The sequence below is a fragment of the Girardinichthys multiradiatus genome, chromosome 19, assembly GCF_021462225.1.
Source record: "Girardinichthys multiradiatus isolate DD_20200921_A chromosome 19, DD_fGirMul_XY1, whole genome shotgun sequence".
NCBI classification, from domain to species: domain Eukaryota; kingdom Metazoa; phylum Chordata; class Actinopteri; order Cyprinodontiformes; family Goodeidae; genus Girardinichthys; species Girardinichthys multiradiatus.
In genome coordinates this window covers 26,009,426-26,030,458 of record NC_061811.1, presented here as the reverse complement: position 1 = coordinate 26,030,458, position 21,033 = coordinate 26,009,426, and the positions used below count along the sequence as shown (strand labels likewise).

At 39.0% G+C, this 21,033-nt stretch overlaps 1 protein-coding gene across 1 annotated transcript in view; it reads left to right on the top strand.

Moving 5' to 3' along the window:
* Positions 1-1,671: 1,671 nt before the first annotated feature.
* Positions 1,672-21,033, top strand: part of plpp2a (phospholipid phosphatase 2a) — a 36,244-nt gene continuing 16,882 nt past the window's right edge. The window contains exon 1 of the mRNA XM_047346059.1: positions 1,672-1,899. Within this exon, the coding sequence (XP_047202015.1) occupies positions 1,839-1,899 (61 nt within the window). The 5' untranslated portion in view covers positions 1,672-1,838. The remainder of the gene's footprint in view (positions 1,900-21,033) is intronic.

Genomic DNA, 21,033 nt, shown 5'->3' with positions numbered 1-21,033 from the left:
CACATGGTTGGTGAATAAAAATAAAAACTATTGAACTAAAATGGTAATAAAAGGAATTCTTTACAGAAAGTGGTTCAGGTGGTTCTTGCTATGAGCAGCAAGGTTTTGGTTGGGCCATGAGCACTCAAAAAAACAATAGGCAACGAAACCATTCAAAATTCACTGTCAAGTAACTACTGCAAATAATATCATCTTGGTGTTATCATGTCTCCAACCAGAATATATCCAAATCTCATCTGGTTGTGATGGCAAGAGAAACCTGGATTTGTCTTATCAACACAAATATAAATGTGGAGTTTGGCAACATGAACTCCTTGAATTACCAGGAGATTTTGAATAGAAATCTGGTGAACTCTACCAGAACCAGTTTTTGATATGGATGATAAGTCGTTCTGCCCAGGGTGACACAGGAAGGAGGCACATTGCTGCAAGACAAAGGTTTTGTCAGTCTTCCTCAAATGATTTTGGTATCTGATTTGGGGCTTATCAATGAAGATTGATTAGATGGCTATTTGAGTTTTTTAAGGTTTCTGGGCTGCATTGCTCCATATCTAGTTGATTAGAACTCAGTTATATCATTCAACAGTAAATGGAGATTGTTAATTACAGAGTCTGAGATTTTAATTAAACTTAATTTTATTGGTGAAAGCATAAAACAAACGCATTTTTATTACTTTCTTTGTATTAGAACCTTATTAAGACAAGCCTGAAATGCACAATATGAAGATTAATTAGACATGGAAAAAATTAAACAACAATGATTATAGAAGCTTTAAAAGAGAGTTTGAGATATCATTAAAGGCTCTCTCTTACTTTTCTTTATATTTAGCCATCTAGACCATCTAATAGCAGATTTATGTTATTTAATTCCTAACATTTATGAAAAGTTACACAATACGTTTTTTTCATTTCACTAAATTGGTTTGGTCCAGTAAATGTGCTTGTGTGATTGTGTTTGTGGTGTGAAAACACAGGCTCATGAAGATGCTTGCCGCAGTTAGTAAGTGTCTCATTGGTTGAAAAGCCACTCAGCGATGAAGAAGCCAATACTCCTAGAGCAACATAAAAAGACAGAATAATGTTGGTAAATCCACTTAGAGACAAAGACATTAATTTTTTACAGCCATGCCCTGTGGTCTGGTGAAACTAAAACTGAAGAGTTTGACCATAATGTCAATGAATTGTGTGGGTTAATACACCCAACAACTGAATATTTAGACTTCTTCACTTGCAGCGTAGGCATGCTTGAACTTGGACTACAGAATCGCAGGCAGAGATAACAATAGCGGATTCAAGAAATTGGTCAGCCGGTAAAGATATCTACCCACCACCTGGAGAGACTAAATTCAAATCTTCTGCACTCCCTACAGGCTCCTACAAGTACACACACACACACACACAAAACATGTATTTAAGGGCTAAAAAAGGGAATTTTGCATGATATTTCCCCAATAAGAATAATTGAATAGGAGAACATTTCAATAGCAGAACGAGTAAATACAAAGTTTTCCCTTTTTAAGCCATAATTTGAGTTTTGATGACGTAAAGCGACCCCACTCACACTTTGAATGCTCCCGCGCAGAGAGCCTCGCCTCTCTGTGGAGGCAGGACACGGAGGCGCACCTGAAATAGCCTTCCCACAATCAGCCAGTCAAGGGAACAGGCCATCAGACGGGTGGGAGGGCAGGTACAGAGGAGTCGAGCCGGAAGAACCAGCAGGCCGTTGTTACCCGACAGACTCTCCCGTTTTTCCCACGCCAGGTGTTCCTCTCAGGCAGCCTGAGTTTCTAGCGACGCGGTCCAGTTCGGAAAGCGGGGCAGCACAAGCTGGAGGAAACATGTCAGAACACAGGAACAAGCTGATCTTCATCGTGGTGGATGTTCTCTGCGTGTTTGTTGGTGAGTGACCACATTCTGCTTTCTCTTCCTCATGTAGACAATACGGCTGGAATTAGGATCCATTTCATACTTAAACATTTTATGCACCTTGTCAGTTATAAAACTGTAAAGTGGTTATAATAATAAAAAAAAAGCAGTAAAAGTTGTTTTTTCTTCCTTTGGGATTGTTGTCCGCTGACGCACAGGATTGCTCAATAGACACGCATTTGATTTATTGTTACAGGTGATACAACTGTTGCTCCACAAGATAATGGTGCTCACTTTTAATGGCAAAAAGTGAAATTGTTTAAAAAAAAAAAAAAAAGTTGCTGGCAAAATTTGTATTTATTTATTTTATCCTCTTCAAACAAGCCAAACAAAAACCTTTCTCAACAGAGTGAGACTGCTCTTGTTGATCCCTGCATGGAATGTAGTCAGATTTCTTCACCCTAAGAATCTAGGACACTTGATAACCTATTTTATCTCATTTATCAGCCTCCTTTTGTGTTGCGAAACTCACGCCTGTGAGTGTATCCAAGTGCGTGTGTGAGTCCAGTTTGTGCTTCTGCTTCTCTTTTGCCAAATGTCTGGTCCTCTTTGGCCAATTTTCTATCTGCATCCTGCAGTGTTTCATTTTTAAAGATAATATCCCATGGTGTGTATTTTTGTTTCTCAAACTAATGTAGACTACTCGGGAAAAACACGAACGGGTCATGAAGTTTGGATGTGTGGAAGTATCGCAGAACCATAGGGACAAAACCTAATTCTGCTTGTTTTTATATGGGATGACAACATCATAAATGACACAACAGTCAGCCAAGACTTTGGATCACTTTGCCTCCATTTTCATACCTGCACATTCCCATTTCATACCTATAATAAACAATTTCGTATTCTTGTATTTAAACATGGTGTATTGGTTTATTTTTTGTTTTAGTTCACTATTTTCATTAATTATGGGGATAAACTGAACTAAAAGGCTGAAATCTTATGCTTAGTTTTCATTTAATTGCATGTGATTTATACAAAACCTTGTTTTGCATTCTGTTCTCATTTTGTTAGATTGGGTTTCTGGTCCCTGTTTGGGCCTATTCAGCATTATGACAGATTATGACCCCAAATCAAACCAAATAAAGTGGCCTGGTTTCGTTTCAGCTGGAAATGCTCATATCCAAGAATTTAAATGTCTGCTAATACCAATATTTTCCTACCCAGAGCATTGTTTCTTGAGCTTAGTGAAAGTAACAGTAGTTTTAAAAAAGCCTCTGTCAACTTTATTGGGGTGTAAATAGTTGTAAAATGGTCTGGAAAGTTGTCACAGCTAGTGACACAATCCTGCTGTAAATGTAATCTTTACAAACCTTTCTGCCATGAACTGTCTTAAAATTTTAATAAGTGTAGCAGCATGGGTGGTTCTAGATGGGGGCCAATGCCCCTGTAAAACAGGTTATGACAGAACGGAAGACCTTAACTGACTTTTATCCCCAATTTTATTTTTATCTTATTTTACTTTAACAATGAATTAAAAATTAGGGTGAGATGGGATCGCAGTTTTCATCTGCAACCTGCAGCTCCAGAGCCGCAAGTGACTCGCTTAATATATTAAACGATGAAATGTTGTAGTTTTTTTGGTTCGTTCCTTTGTCCTGTGCGCCCATGAAAAAACACCTGCCCCACCTTGGAATTCACATCTAACTGTAAAATATGTATTGGCTGTTTTAATGAAACAAATCAAAAACATAGGAAGGTGAATTTTTTTTTTTACACAAAAACTTCTGTCAGTGGTTAGCACTTTTAGCATGTCAGCATCACTAAATGCAACACAAGGCTTGCCAAATATAAAGCCTGTAAATATTCTTGTCCTGCGAGTCTTCCAGGGGGCTGCGGACATTTCCAGATCCTGTATGCTTCATGGTCAGTGGTTTGAAAGTCCAAGGGAACCAAATAAAGCCAAGGTTCTGCATTTTTGTTAGCCTCATGTTGCTGTTGTCCCCCTGTTAAGCTCCATAGCTTTTTCTTTGGTTATTACAATAACGGTTAAACATGATTTCCACTGCTCTACATGTTTGAACAAAAAACGCAGCATCTCTTATTTATTCCTTTTCAGCACTAAAAATATATCTGATGCTGAACACCAGACTACTGTCTGTACCAGCATCTGTTTGTCGACAATGAATGAGATTTATGTATATATGGAACAATTTATTTATTTTTTATGGTTATAAACTTAGGCCTCCATAGTAAAACCGGTCAAAATATGACCTGCAGTAACGCATAACCATGGCATTTGAATCAGTGGCCTCAGCCTAATGTTGGTCCAAGAAGGACACCGGTATTGCAAAAGAGAGATTTGATTTGAAAAGATTTTTATAAAGAGGTTTAAATAAGAAAAAAATATTATCTATACAAAATTGTGATGTCACCAGAGGCATGTGTGTGTAGAAAATTATTGGCAGGTACATTTTATTTTGATTAAATAACAATTTCTGACAAAATCGCTCAATAAATGGAAAATGCAACCATGACATGTTCTATAGATGAAAAACCATTTATATCTGGTTAGTAGCTTTAACACAATAGAACTAGCAGGAAGAACACAGATCACTGTCAATAAATCTGCCTGACAGTTAAAATCCTGTTTTGGAAACTGCAGATTTTGTGTGTTTATTGTATAGGTGTGAGTCCAACCCTCTGATGTGGAAACGTTTTGGTTAAAAGAACATTCTTACATAACTTTAAAGGCTAGTTTAAGAGGGGGTCGGGGGTACAGTGTCCTCACAGAGACGCAAAGGCAGTCGCTCAAGCATATTGCTCGGGGTGGGCTCTGTTTGTGTGCAGGAGCAAGTTGTGCACAGCCAACAAAGCAACATGTTGGGACTTGCTCTGCTGCCTCCTAGATTTGACAAAGCCATTAGTGGGTATCTTCCAGCTGTTTACTCCACGCTTCTCGAATTATTGGTGGCTGGGATACTGGCGAAGGTTAGTGATGACCCCGATGTTGGATTCTCACTTAACTTGATTATCTGCAGCTGCTTGTTGGGGTCAAAGCCAGAATTCCTGCTGGAAGATTGCAGCATTTGTGCGACTTTTGCATGTTTGCTTCCACTTGTGGACCCCTTTGCCGAGTGACATGGAGGAATGATAATGACTGTGTCCTTTGCTGTAAATGCTCTTCATTTTGTCGAGGGAAGTCTTGGTGAAAGCCTCTTGAGACAAAAACCCGACTTTTTACTGAGTTATTGAAGAAATGCAGTCCGTGTTAGTATTATGTGATTTTAATGGCACCATTTATACAAAGGGTAGAGACATGCCCTATGGGTAATTCACAGCAAAAACAAAGAAACAGCTAAAAAATATACATTAAACATAAATGAAGCAACACATAAAAGCTTAAAAACATTGAGACATAATCACAACAAAAGAAACAAAATGATCAAATCTAAGCAAATAAAAAGTGAAGACATGAAAACTGCAATAATCCACAATAATTTCAGTCCTGATTTAAAAGCCAGCAGTTTCTGTATTTCTCAAGTTTTCAGGGAGTTGGTTCCACTGCTGAGGAGCAAAGAAACCAAATGCTGCATCTCCTTGTGTAGTTCTTAACCTAGGAACACAAAGTGAAGAGCTCTCAACAAGATTTTAAATTTTGTCATTTGACAAACAGGCAGCCAGTGCAGGTTGCAGTTTTCTGGCCGATCACCGATAACCAATCTTTAAAAAGCGTGATCTGCTGATTCTAATTTTTGCCGATACCGATTTTCTTTATAACTGACACTGTCAGATGTCATAAGGTCACAACACACCTTCAGTGTTCCAATATGATGTTGTCAACAGTTGTCAGTCAGGCACCCCTCTCTCACAGCCAAGAAAAAGGGGACAGTGGGGGATTTTCATACCTCTGCAGAGGTAGATGAGATCGGTGGATAAGTATCAGGCAATCACAGATCACCCAAAAGGGTCCACCCTTAAGAAAGTGCAGGGATTTTAGGGACTGGTGTAGTAAACCCTTTAATCTGTCAATGCTTTAAGGTGGTAGTAGGCTGATTTAATGACGGACCTTATTTGGTTGTTAAAATTCAGCTTTGAGACCTTAATATGACCTAGGGTGTTTGTGTGCTTTGTGGTGTTTAGCCCCATAGTCAAGTTGAGCCCTGATCTCTAAACATTTGGGGGCTAAAAACAAGACTTCTGTCTTCATGGATTCTGTCCAGTCCATGGAAGCCCCAACTTGCAACTTAGAGGACTTGAAGAGTGTTCTGCCAATATATTCACAGTTCTACTAGACCTCCTTCAGGGGTCTACTGGAGTCCATGCCTCGATGAGTCATTACTGTCTTAGCAGGAAATGGGCGACTAACATATTATTAGGTAAGTGGTCATAATGTTATGCCTGATGGGTGTAGCTCCTGTTGTGAAATCGGAGGTGAGTCATCGTTGTGATAAGGGTGGCATGTAAAGTTTTCTTACTTGACAAGTTCACACAGCTTCGTAAAAGTGAAAGTCTGTTTCAGATTTCTCTGTTCCTTTGTGGCTGTATGCTGACATCAGGAATGTCACAAATATTGTTATGCCTTTGTATTTGCTTTACTCAAGTAATGATAAACAAAGGAGTAGAATATTCTTTTCTTTCAAACCACAATTTTCAGAGCCGGTTTTACTCTGAGGCTTTAAATTGTATTGCAAAACATGGATTCTTTCCTGACAAACTCTTTCTACATTCCTGAGTTGTTTGCTTGATGCAAAGTGTTGAACTTTTGAGTTGATTTCTTACAAAATTAGAAGATTATTTAAATTTTAGGCTGTTTTGACCGGCAAACCGAGATTTTTCTTCTCACAGCTTGTGTGGCTTCATGATGAAAGTAAATATAACAATCTTTATCTACACCAGGAAGTAAAACGAGCAGACTGGCTTAAAATTTCTGTTACAGTTTACAGTTGGGGTCTAAAGTAAGTCTATCCTCTTAACAGATTGTCCTTTTGTTTTGCATAAGGCAGGTCAAAGAGAAGGGTGGATATTGGAACTACAGTTATGGTCTTTCACACACTCATCATGAACATGTGTGTCATAAACTTTGGCCTTTTTAAGTATTTATGATTATTTATGCAAACTGTTTTTTTCTTAGGCTGAAATAAATATACAAGATACCATTATAGATTTGTGCACAGGTTCCATGCGGAAGAATTGGGTGCAAAAGTTTCAATTGTGGATTTTGTTTGATCCACAAGGGTCTAACTTCTACATGTTGATATAGTTAAATACACCCCCACAGATATTTGGATATCTATTTAACAAATTTATATATTTTTATATTTCGGGCTTACCGCTTTGATTACTCTGCCTATTAGATATGATAGAACTCCTTTAAAATCTTTAATCTAAAACAAAAATACAGAAAATCACATTGTGTGATTTTCAAGTAATGAATTTGTATTTTATTGCTTAAAGTTGCTGAGTTTTGAAGCAGGGATTCACTGTGGACAGTGACACTGGTGTTCCAGCATATTTCAGTTTCTAATAGGCTCTAGCCTTGGCAGTTCCTGGGTTTTTAAAATCCAGAATTGTTATTTTTTCCTGACTGTCACAGTTTAGGTTGGGTAATTGAAATTTTACTACAAGAGGACAATGATCACAAAGGCAAATTCATTTTTGAAGGCTTATAGTACATCACGTTTCCTGATTGAACTTCCCAAAGCCTCTACTTCAACTCTATTGAAAATGTGATGTTTTATGCTTTAAAGCCAAGTCTGTGGCACGAAGCCGACCAGTTTAAGTTTACTTTTGCCAACTGGTGGTTGGATGTCTATCCAGAACTATGTCGGAAGGCTTTTGATAGGTACAAAAAGTGTGTGAACCTGCTTATGATGGATGTTTGTGGCCATTTGTACCCAGCAAGTTCATGGGTCAGACTCTGAAATGCCTAGAAAGAGTTAAACAATATGGTAAGAACCCCTATAATTATGTTTTTATATAAATTCGGCACTTATGTAGTATTTGTTTCATATAATTGCAAACCTGTTAAAGACTAATAGCAAACAATTTTCTTTGAAGAGGTCAGTTAAAATGAGCATAAAAAACCTTTACTAAATATTTTGTCACTTTGTTTTAGCAGAGTATCATAAACCTCTTGTATAGATCTATTCCTGTGAAAATTATTTTTCTCCCATAAAGCAGCTGTTTTTCTGGGTTTAAGGGGAAATGAGTTGCTGGTTGCATTCCCTCAAGTACAAAAACTTAACAATTTTGTGTAGGACAGTATGCAGTCCAGTAAGAACATGCTGAGTATCCAGATTATAAGCTGAATGTTTCAATGTTTCATTTCTTCCTCTTCCGTTCTGCGGAGAGACCTCCATCCTGTGGCTCTCATCTGTCACCACCTTTCTCAGAACCTACATTCACTATATACACAACAAGATGGACAAGTGTACATTACACGGCCACTGGCTCGTTCACACACACACACACAGTCACATTTTTCTAAATCCATACCTCACTTTGAGCATACCCAGAATACACAGAGCAGAGTATTTTTCCAGTACATAACGATTATGTAGTAGTAGTACATAACAAATATGTACTACTAGTACATAACGATTATGTACTAGTAGTACATAACGATTATGTAGTAGTAGTACATAACGATTATGTAGTAGTAGTACATAACGATTATGTAGTAGTAGTACATAACAAATATGTACTACTAGTACATAACGATTATGTACTAGAAGTACATAACGATTATGTAGTACTAGTAGTACATAACGATTATGTACTAGTAGTACATAACGATTATGTACTAGTAGTACATAACGATTATGTACTAGTAGTACATAACGATTATGTACTAGTAGTACATAATTATTCAAATCTAACCTCAATTGTATTAAAACATTTGCTGTTAATTAGATGCACTTAAATAACCTTTACGACTACCTATAGAAAGTAGTTTCGGTAGTCTAGTTTATGCAGGTAAATATTAACCCGATGCAAAGTCGTAAAGGCATTAGCAATGGCCTTAAATAACTAAGTGATGCTGCCCATCGTGCGATATCCTACTATAGCATAACATGCCCGAGAAGTCTGAGTTCTGAGTTGAGAGCATCATATTTAAAAGTTGGAAAACAGTGGGATTGTTGCTAACTACTGGTACAAGCCAGTAATCATTTATTTCTCCTCATTTATGCATTCAAACAGAACATGTTCGCATATTATATTTTATAGCACTTAGCGTGCCACTGGTTTAAAGAGCTTAAAATAGCTCATACCAGCAACTTTCAACACATACTAAATGCACGCAGCCATATTGGATATAAAACTTAGGGCTGCTCTGCAAGCTTGCACTTTGTCTGTTGGAATTGCAACTTTACAGGGAATTGTGGTATTATTGTTTTTTTTCCTGACTGGGAACTCTGAAAATCTGACATCCAAGTTATGAAAATCAGATGGATTAGGGATAAATGTGTTAATGCGTTTATAGATAATTGTAATACCCAAATTTTCAGTTGGATTCAAAACTACTACCTCTATCAAAGAATCAGAAAATTTTTTTTCTTTTATCTGTTACAGTTCTTGGGGGAAAGTTGGAATTTGTCAGAAATAGAGCAAGTTTGACCTCAAAGAGAACCAGAAATTTACATGGATTGCTCATGACCCTAATTTTGTGCCTAATGTCACAAATGATACATTCAAACGCTGGGTGAATAAGAATCTAATAATTTATGACGATCTGAGAGACAAAAAAGGGAATTTGAAAACCTTTCAGAACATCAGAACTATGTATAATTTAGATAATAAAGACTTTCTTCAAGTCAGACACTGTTTGGGGATCACAAAGGAAACGCAAACTAAATTGCTTTCTGAAATAATTAGAATGTTATTAAAGGCATATAGAAACGAGCCAAGAACAAAGGTTATTTCTAGATCTTATGGTCCTATTCAGAACAGTGGGAGAAATGGGACACGATATATAAAGGAAAAGTGGGAGAGAGAAGGAGGATTTGTATGGCAGTTGGGGGAATGGGAGGACATCCTGAGAAATGTGAGGTGTACGGCATCCATTAATTGGAGAGAATTTATATTGAAGAATATGATACGTTTTTTCAGGGTGCCTTCCCACGGCTCCTCGCTGGGGAAGGATACATCTGCTGGAGAAAGTGTGGGGCAGTTCGTGCCTGTCATTATCATATATTCTGGGGATGCCCAAAGATTTCATCCTTTGGGCAACAGGTAAGGGGCAGTGTGGAAAAAAATGTATTTTACATTACCAAACAATTTTGAAAAACTACCTGAGAAAAGACCAGTTGAGCTGGTAGAACCAAGGAAAAAATACATTAATAATATATTATTGGCAGCTGGAAAGAAGAGTATCACAAGAAGGTGGTTAAGTGACACTGCCCCTACCTTGGAAGACTGGATGAGTGTGGTCCATGATATTTATGTTATGGAAAAAATGCCTTTTTTGATTAAGCTTGACTTTAATACATTTTTCAAATACTGGAATGCCTGGAGAGAGTTCGTTACACCATTTAGATCTGACTTTTAATTGAAGGTGACTTGGTTGTAACCATTGTACTGTTTCTGTTAGTGTTATTGTTTCCATTATTATAATTTTTATTTAAAGATTTTGTTGTTTTGTACATTTATAATTTAAGACTGTAAATCATGTACAGTGAATTTATTTATTTGAAAAAATGGGTTATGATTATTACCATTGATATGTCAATGTACAGTGAATTTTTTCCCCAATATAAATTTCATGGAAAAAATAGCATTCGTAAAGAGAAAAAATAAATAAAAGAAGAGAACCAGAAAGTATCGGCCTGTTAGAACCTGATCGATGCAGCACTATATTAAGGCAGTATAGCTCAGCTGGAGAATCTCCAGTCCACACCCGGGTACATGTTGGCCTGTGGTGTTCTACACAATATTTGAGCAGGTCAGCTGGGTTTAATTTGGTGCACTGTAGCTAGATGTAATCATGCTGACAGACGGAAACAGGACCTCCCTAAAATCTGACTGTGAAATACCTCTTTTTGGCAAGTAAGCAATTAAAATAACACAATTGGGGTGAAAAATAACAAAAAAGGAACTGAAAATGCAAATTGTGTATATCCTTTGTTTTTCTGAAACCTCGTAAAGTTCCTGCAGAGTTGAGGAGAGTCGTTATTATATAAGGGGAGACAGATTGGTGAAAAGATTTTAATTTTTGCGTAGGTACTGACGGATATCCTTATTTATCTTTGTTGTTTTGATCAACGGAGACACAAAAGCAGCGTCTGGGTCCTCCATATCTGAATCAGTTGTAGATGGTTGATTTCGGCTCCCCGGCATTTCTGTGTGACAGCATTGATACATGTTTGTTTTTACTGTGCAGCGTGCACGCACACATTTCTCTGCTAATGTATTTATTTTCCAGTTGTGGTTTCAGAAACTGTTGGTTTCACTGGAAGAGAGTTGTTTCAGTTTCTGTTGTTTCATAAAAGGTCCAAGTCACCCTTGCTTTAACAGGGTTCAAATTACAAACTGACAGTTGGTGGTTGTTTGATGACATTTTTTCCCTGCATGTGAAAATACAGGTCTGTACCTATGAAAACTAAAGCACTCAAAAATATTCCAGTATTTTGTTTATTTTAATAATTCAATAATTAATAATTCAAATGCAACATATGTCCGCTCCAAGTTCCTGCCCGAAGAAAGTATGCGCGAGAGGTACATCGGTTGACCCGGCTGGAGAAAGGACGGGTCGGAATGGAGTTGTTCCGTAATTTAATGGAGGACGACGGAGCCGCACGCCGTCGTTCTCCGTCAAATTACGGAACAACTCCGTAACCGTGACGTTTGGAGTCCTCGTGGAGAATGTGGAGCCGTTGTCATTAATTAACATAACAACGGAGTTGCTTCGCCGGTCGGAACGGAACTGAGCAGGAACGAAGGATGTTGAATTCCTTCGCCTCCCTCTACGAACAACTGTAGCAGCTTCACAGCCAGGAAGGAGCCTGTTGGTTTTTCAAAATAAAGAGTAATAAAGAGGACTGTGAGAAAATGGTCACAGGAAGCTGAAGAAGCTCTGCAAGGTTGCTTTGAGGCTACAGACTTGGACGCACTGTGCCAGCCACATGGAGAGGACATCAATGCCATGACTGAGTGTGTAACCGACTATATAAACTTCTGTGTGGATAACATCATCCCCACCAGAATCGTGAGATGCTTCCCCAATAACAAATCTTGGATCACCAGTGACCTGAAGGACCTGCTTAACAAGAAAAAAAGAGCCTTCAGAGAGGGAGACAGAGAATTATTGAGGAGTTTACAGAAGCAACTTAAAGTCAAGATAAGAGACAGCAAGGAGGTGTACAAGAAGAAGCTGGAGAGCAAGCTCCAGTAAAACAATATCAGAGATGTGTGGACAGGGATGAAGAAGATCACAGGCTTCAAGCAGAAGGATGATCAGACCAATGGAGGTCTGGACAGAGCCAATGAACTGAACACATTCTTCAATAGGTTCAGTTCAGAAACAAGCTCAGCATCCTCCTCTCCTGCTCACAGACAAACAGACATTCCACCCTCCTTTGAGCCACAGGACCCACAGCAGTCCAGTAACATCTCAAATTTTTTATCTTCCACCTCAGCCCTAGACCCTTCTGCTTCTACATGTTTGCCTTCAACCATATCAGAAGATGCTGATGCTTCCTTTGCTTCCCCCTTCCACCTGTGTGTCTCAAGAAGTCAGGTGAAGAGACAACTGGAGAGACTGAATAGGAATAAGGCTGCAGGTCCAGATCATGTCAGCCCTAGAGTCCTGAAGGCCTGTGCAGAGCAGCTCTGTGGGATTCTGCAGCACCTCTTCAACCTTAGCCTGGCCCAGAAGAAGGTTCCGGTGTTGTGGAAGACCTCCTGTCTTGTTCCGGTACCAAAGAAAACTCACCCATCAGTCCTCAATGACTATAGACCTGTTGCCCCGACATCTCACATCATGAAGGTCCTAGAGAGACTCCTGTTGGCCCACCTGAGTAAGCAAACCGTAAACCATCAGGACCCCCTTCAGTTTGCTTATTGCTGTGGAGTTGGAGTTGAAGATGCCATCATACACCTGCTTCAACAAACCCACTGTCATCTGGACAAAGCCAGCAGCACTGTGAGGATCATGGTCTTTGATTTCTCCAGTGCATTTAGTACAATCCAACCTGATTTGCTTTGTCAGAAACTCCAGGACTCCAAGACTCAGGTGGAGGCCTCAACAATCTCCTGGATCAAAGACTACCTGACAAACAGACCACAGTTTGTGAGACTGAAGAGTTGTGAGCCTAACTAGGTAGTCAGCAGCACAGGAGCACCACAGGGGACTGTACTCTCACCATTCCTTTTCACTCTGTACACCTCAGACTTCCAGTACAAGACAGACTCCTGTCATCTGCAGAAATACTCGGATGATTTTGCAGTCGTGGGGTAGATCAGAGATGGACAAGAAGCTGAGTACAGGAAGGTGGTGGACCGCTTTGTGGCATGGTGTGGAAACAATCATCTCATTTTGAACGTGACTAAAACAAAGGAGATGATTGTAGATTTTAAGAGAAACCGGAATAAGTCAAAAACTATTTATATCATGTGAGAAGAAGTGGAGGTGGTGCAGGAGTATAAATACCTCGGTGTTCACCTGGACAACAGACTAGAGTGGAGATGCAACTGTGAAGCCATCTACAAGAAGGGACAGAGCAGACTGTACTTCTTGAGGAAGCTTAGGTCCTTTGGTGTTTGCAGCAAGATGCTGCATATCTTCTATAAGTCTGTTGTGGAAAGTGTGATCTCTTCTGCCATCATCTGCTGGGGAAGCAGCATCAGAGCTAGGGACTTAAAAAAGCTCAACAAGCTGATAAAAAAGGCTGGCTCTGTTCTGGGGACTCCTCCGGAGATCATTGTGGAAAGACGGATTCTTCATAAAATGAAGAACATTATGGAGAACACTGAGCATCCTCTTCATGAGACTGTCCTACAACAACAGAGTGTCTTCAGTCAGAGGCTTCTTCAGATCTGCTGTAAGACAGAGCGCTACAGGAGATCCTTCCTGCCCACAGCCATCAGCATCTACAATGGCTCTTTGAGGAAACCTTCATAATATAAGCTATAACAACATTTAATTTCCCTTTGGGCTTAATAAAGTATTTTTGAATTGAATTGAATTGAATGACTATGAATATTGTAGCTTCACACTGAAGGCATCAAAACTATGAATTAACACATGTGGAATTATATACTGAACAAAAAAGTGTGAAACAACTGAAAATATGTCTTATATTCTGGGTTCTTCAAAGTATCCACCTTTTGCTTTGATTACTGCTCCGCACACTCTTGGCATTCTGTTGATGAGAGGTAGTCACCTGAAATGGTTTTCCAACAGTCTTGAAGGAGTTCCCAGAGATGCTCAGCACTTGTTGACCCTTTTGCCTTCACTCTGTGGTCCAGCTCACCCCAAACCATCTCGATTGGGTTCAGGTCCGGTGCCGGTGACTGTGGAGGCCAGGTCATCTGGCGCAACAACCCATCACTCTCCTTCTTGGTCAAATAGCCCTAACACAGCCTGGAAGTTTGTTTGGGGTCATTGCCCTGTTGAAAAATAAATGATGGTCCAACTAAACACAAACCGGATGGAATAGCATGCCGCTGCAAGATGCTGTGGTAGACGTGTTGTGATATGGCGCTTTTATAGACTGCTCAAAAAATAAAGCGAACACTCAAATAACACATCCTAGATCTGAATGAATGAAATATTCTCATTGAATACTTTGTTCTGTACAAAGTTGAATGTGCTGACAACAAAATCACACAAAAATCATCAAATTTATTGACCAATGGAGGCCTGGATTTGGAGTCACACACAAAATTAAAGTGGAAAAACACACTACAGGCTGATCCAACTTTGATGTAATGTCCTTAAAACAAGTCAAAATGAGGCTCAGTATTGTGTGTGACCTCCATGTGTCTATATGAACTCCCTACAATGCCTGGGCATGCTCCTGATGAGACGTATGTCGGGCCCTCATACCATCCTCATGGAGTCAGTTTCTAACCGTTTGTGCAGACACATGCACATTTGTGGCCTGCTGGAGGTCATTTTGCAGGGCTCTGGCAGTGCTCCTCCTGTTCCTCCTTACACATACTGAATACACAGTAATTGCCCATTCTTACTTATAATTTAAGATTTGCACTAATAGCTTTATCAAAAGTGTCGATGAAATTCTTACCCAGTTAACCAAAGTAGACCACCTTCCATGACTCAACAGTGATGTTTTCAAACTAACTAAAGAAAGAGACAGAGCACCTAAGAAATACTGAAAAACAGGAAAGACAACTGATCAACAGATTTTTACATCACTTAGAAATAAAGTGATAAAACATACGTAAAGCTAAAGCTGTTTTATACATTGACATTATATAAGGAGCAAATGTAAATGTTAAAATAATCTGGGAAAGTATAAATAATCTACTGGGGCACAACGATTATGATAATGTCAGGAATCTACAGCTTCAAGTAAATGATATACTGACTGATCCCTTAGGCAAAATTTACTTTTTTAATAAATTTTTAGTAGCTCAATTGAAGAAGTAAAGGGCATCTTAAATGCCCTGATGTTCTATTTAAGACGAGAGACGAAACAAAACCAGAGAACTATCGTCCTATAAGAATTTTGCCAATTACTCAAGAATTGCAGAGAAATGGATTGCTGCACAGCTAACAGAACATCTAAATAATTGTCCAAGTTTCTTCAAAGCTATACAATTTGGTTTTAAGAAGCATCATTCCACAGATACTGCCACTTGTAACTTTCTAGAGAATCTAAAACACCAGCTAGATCAGGGTGGCTTTGTGGGCGCTTTATTCCTTGACCTGAAACGTGCTTTTGATACCATCAGTCATAAAGTTCTGCTAGCTAAATTAACTAATTTTAATATCTCTAATAGTGCCCTCTGCTGGATGAAAGCATACCTGTCTGACAGAAAACAAGCAATTCAAAAAGAAAATTCACACTCTCTTTCTTACATGCTCAGCTGGAGTCCCACAAGGCTCAATACCGGGACCAATTTTTTCAGCCTTTATGTTAATGACTTACTCAATGTCCGTAAAACTGTAAAAATACAATTATATGCCGTTGACACAGTATCGTATGTTCATGCAAAACCAAAAAGTGAAGCTGCCGCTGTTCTCTCTGGTGCTATGGTACCTGTGTCTCACTGGCTCCATGACTCCTGTCTATTTCTTAACATTAAAAAAACTGTCTGTATGTTTTTATCTCGGCAGCAAATGGAGAGGTAGAAACCATCTGTGTTAGTTAATGGAGAGAGATTAGATGTGGTTGAACAGTTTAAATATCTTGGAGTAGTTTTTGATTCCAATTTAAATTTCAAGTAGCATGTCAAGAGAATTTCACATATAATTAAAGCTGCAAGCAGCATTGTGCGGCCCTCGCAGCCAAGCTCCGCTTGGCCTGTGCAGTCAATGCGGGAGCCTTGCACCGCCTCCACCACGCCACCGAGGAGCCCGCCGATCAATTCCGCATGTTCCCACTAGGTGACGCTGCGAGCCACCTTTTATACCTTATTTGATCATGTTAAATTCTGCTCTGGCAAGAAATGTTCAAAATTTGGGTGAAATACAACCTTCCCGATGAAATCTGCACTCACTTGCTAATTAGTGGGCGGGGCTACAATAATGTCGTCAATTGACTGTGGCAACATGTTCAGCATTGATCCATGATGATGTGCAGTAAGTTTGAAGTGTATCCAATGGGGCATGAGGGAGCTAAAGCCCTTGAAGTGTCCTAGGGGGCGCCGTTGAGGCAAATTCCAATGTAATGTAATGGAGCTGTTTGGGGGCTGACAAAGATCAACCATATTCAGTTTGGAATGAATCGGACCTTTTATATGAAAGCTACACTCATTTGTTTATTAGTGGGCGGGGCTAAAGTGATGTAATGTCTTGACTGTGTCAACATGTCCAGCTTTGATCCATGATGATGTACAGTAAGTTTGAAGTGGATCCGATCGGGCATGAGGAAGCTAGAGCTCTTGAAGTGTCGTAAGGGGCGCCGTCTAGGCAAATTCATATGTAATCTAATAGAGCTGTTTAGGGGCTGACAAATATCAATCCTATTCAGTTTGGAGTTTATCGGCCCATGCATGTGTAATTTAGAGGCAAACGTATCGCCATGGCGTCACATCAGACTTCGCCACGCAGCCATGGCCACACCCTCCTGCCAAACCTGTCAGTACTGGAGATGAAGTTAGACTAGCGTGTTATCTGTCATTGGAGACAGTTTCATGTTGATTAGTTGAAGGAGATCAAATATGGCCCACACTAAGTGAACCATGACCTTTCCTGTTCTGAGGGGGCGGGGCTTCGATGATGTCAGCATCTGATCAGTGAATATTGTTCAGGGCCAGAGGTAGATCAATCCCAGAAGGTTTCATGTCTCTGTGACTTTCTTTGTAGAAACTATAAGAGTTTCGTGTTTTATGGCGAGAAGTCAGATTTTGAGGCTTAGCCACGCCCACATACTTTCATGTAGCAAAAAGCTTTTGATAACTTTTGATCTCCAGTGCCTTAAGACTATATTGATTGATTTCAATTTCTGTAAGTCAAAAGCTGTAGGAGGAGTTCTCTCAGATTCGACTTGTGTAAATGAGACAAAATGGCGGGTTTGATCCAAAATGGCCGACTTCCTGTGGGGTTTGGACAATGGGTCCAAGAGACTTTTTTGTAGGTCCTGAGAAGTTACATAAGTGTACTGAATTTCATACACCTCAGACACAGCATGGCTTGGGGCTGGTTGTTTTAGTGCTCCTAGAGGGCGCTGTGGAGCAATTAGGCCATGCCAACCAAATATTTCACTGGAAATCTTTAGGGGGCTGTTTGGACCTACAGCCATGGATTTCAACACTAAAACTCTGGTACGGACATTCCTGGAACTTTTCAAAATAAAGTGCATTAACCTTCTTCCGGCACAGCCAGAAAAGGGGATAACTGCGGACTTCCGGTGGTGCATTACCCAAATAAAAGCACAACTCCGAAAGGAAGAGGGGGGTAGCAGAGGACTTCCCACGATGACACTGCCCGCATATAAGCCCCCACCTTTCCACAAGTCTTTCTCTTCCACGCGGCCTTGCAGAGGGACCAGATAGGAGAGGAAAGCGCGCTGATGTCTTTTGCTGGCAAAAAGACATAAATTCAACTGGATCCAAAGCCATACGATCATTGATCATATGCAAAGTTAAGTATAATGAAATACTGTCTGTGTATCCGGTATTTTCATTCATGAACGGGGAAATTAAGGTCTAAGAGTTGCTTACCTTTCTCTCCGAAGCCCCACAGAAGCAAAACTGTGTCGCTAGCTTCTTTGTTAGCTTAACGGCTAACCGGTAGAGAACATATGCTACTAAAGACTATTCAAAAGAAAGGTTGTTGGTTTTCAAGCTAGTGAATAATAGTCCCTGAACATCATTTACTAGATTTGATAACTAAGTCAACACCATTAAGCCCCATTTCTCCAGAAAGATTTGGCTCTTTTCCAAAATATTCCCTTAATAATATTTCTTCAAATATTATTTCAATAAATAAAGGCAGTTAATTAGACACCGTTGAGAATTAGTCATCCATGAGGGTGGTTTATTCAGCAGATCATTATTTAAAACATTTTATTAAAATAATATGTTATCTGATCTTGCATTGTGAAGGGTTGTCTAAATGTTTGCTGATTATTGCATAAGTTAGTTCCAAGACTAACTTAACTTCATTTCCAGATTCTTCAAGATAATCATTGGTTCTCAAACATGAACATTGCATGGTAATGTTGCATCACTCCTTTGGTCATGGTTTTCAATCATCTTTAATCAACTTGTTGATATTTTACATAGCCCATTAGTCTTCCTTATTCTTTAATTCTGCTTGGTAGTTTAGTTGAATTGTTTTAGCATAGTAAAGAGTTTGTTGATTGAAATATGTTTGACTTTGAGTTGACTTATTTTTGTTAATACGTTCTTGTATTTTAAGAAATTGTGTGAATTCATTCCATATATGTGCAGAGTTTATGCTGTTCAATAATGTCAGAGCTCGTCTCACACCTTTCTATTCTGTCCTAATACCATCGCCTTAATGGGGCTGGTATTCACAGGACAATCCTTAACAGACCAAAATATTTGATAAAATATTAAAATATGAATTTTAAATATTAAATAATATTCTCAGATTCATATTTACAACAGGGCTGGACCAGTATCAATCATATTGAGTTTGGTGGCGATCGGCTTAGATATGTGGAAATCAGAGGTAAACGTAAGGCCATGGCGTTACGTCTGTCCTCGCCACGCCACCACGGCCACACTCTCTGCACATAAAGTGTCTGTGTTCCAAACCAACTTAGACCATGTTGTTATCTGTCAGTGGGGACAGTTTCGTGTTGATTAGGTAACGGGGGTCAAATTTGGACCTTTCACAGTAAAACATGACACTTCCTGTTCTGAGGGGGCGGGGCTTAGATGATGGCAGGATGTGACCATTGAATATTATTCAGGGCCAGATGTGGATCAATCCCAGAATGTTTTGTGTGTCTGCGAATTTCCTTGTAAGAGCTATAACAATTAAAAAAATTTTGGCGAGTCGTCAAACTTTGAGGCCTGGCTCCGCCCCCTCAGCATGCACAAAAAGTCTAAATTTTAATAACTTTAGATCCCTCTTCCCTTCTGAGCAAACTGACCAAATTTGAAGGCGATCAATCAAAATCTCTAGGAGGAGTTCGATCAAATGCGGAGGCTATAAACGGCTGTTGAGCCATTTTTATTGCGACTTTCGTGAAACCCTTAAAATACGTAAATTTCACACACGACTGATAGCTCTGCCAAATTTGCTGACTTTTTGAATATGTTAAAGCCGCGAAAAAGGCAATTCATTTGTCGCCAGAATAATAATAAGAAACGGAGCTATTACAATAGGCCTTCGCAGCGCTTTGCTGCTCGGGCCTAATTAGGTTTAATTTGTCAAACTTCAAATATATAAGACCGTCTCTGACTTCAGAAGCAGATCGCCATGATATTCAGCCATATCAATTATTGTCAGATTATATGGTCTCACATTTCAGAGGTCACTCTGAAACCCTCAAAGTCTCTTTTAAGAAAACACTGAAAATTCTCAACAAAAAACCTTTACATGATCACTATTGTAACATCTTAAGTAAATACAACATCCCAGACTTTGATAGCCATCAGATATTCATGGATGCTTGCCCTGTTTTCAAAGTATTAAAGGACTTGCTCCTTTAATACTTTAATGGAATTTCTAAGTAAAAAAACAAATGGTAAAATAAACACTAAAGCACTGACCATAGGAGACTGCAACGTACAGCAACGCTGTTTGTATGTGTCATCTGTGTTCTTTGTATGTTGTTTTATTTAATGTTTATTGTCCTTACCTGGCATAGGACAGCAGATGAAAACTAGCTCTTTTGCTAATTCCGGCATATTTACATTGATGCTTAAAGGTAATATGTTCATTAATGTGCACTGTCCTAAATTAAATAAAATAAATAACTAAATAAATAAAATTACCAGATATCGTCTCTGGGTGCATTTTAACACGTCTTTGATCCTCTTAAGGGTTGTCGGAAGTAATTATAAAAGATTCTTCTGTACTTGGAAACATTGAAGAAATTTGTTGTACTTTATTTTCCGGGTGTAAGCAAATGTGATCAAATCTTCATAATTTAAACCATATTTAGAAAACATCCCTCTGTTGTTTTTGTCTTTTCATCACTATGTACTCCACTGCCACAAACTTACAGACTTACATGGGTTTTTCTTGTTTATTTAATGTTTTGAAGTTGCCTAGTCTAAATCAAGCCACCCATTGATGAATTATTTTCTTTGAAAAACACAAAACATCCAAATCTGGCTGTAATTAAACCATAATAAATCCTCTCAGGAAATGAACGGTTAAAAAATGTAAGGCATGTGGTAAATATAGAGCAAAAAAGTTAGAGCAAACATGTACCAAGTACGTTCTCTTTAAGCTATGGCCTTTTAGACATAAAAACGTGTTGTTAACTCCAACTTTATTGATGTAGTAAAACCTCAAACGTTATTGGTGAGTTCTTTCCAAGAATTGCATCAGATTAA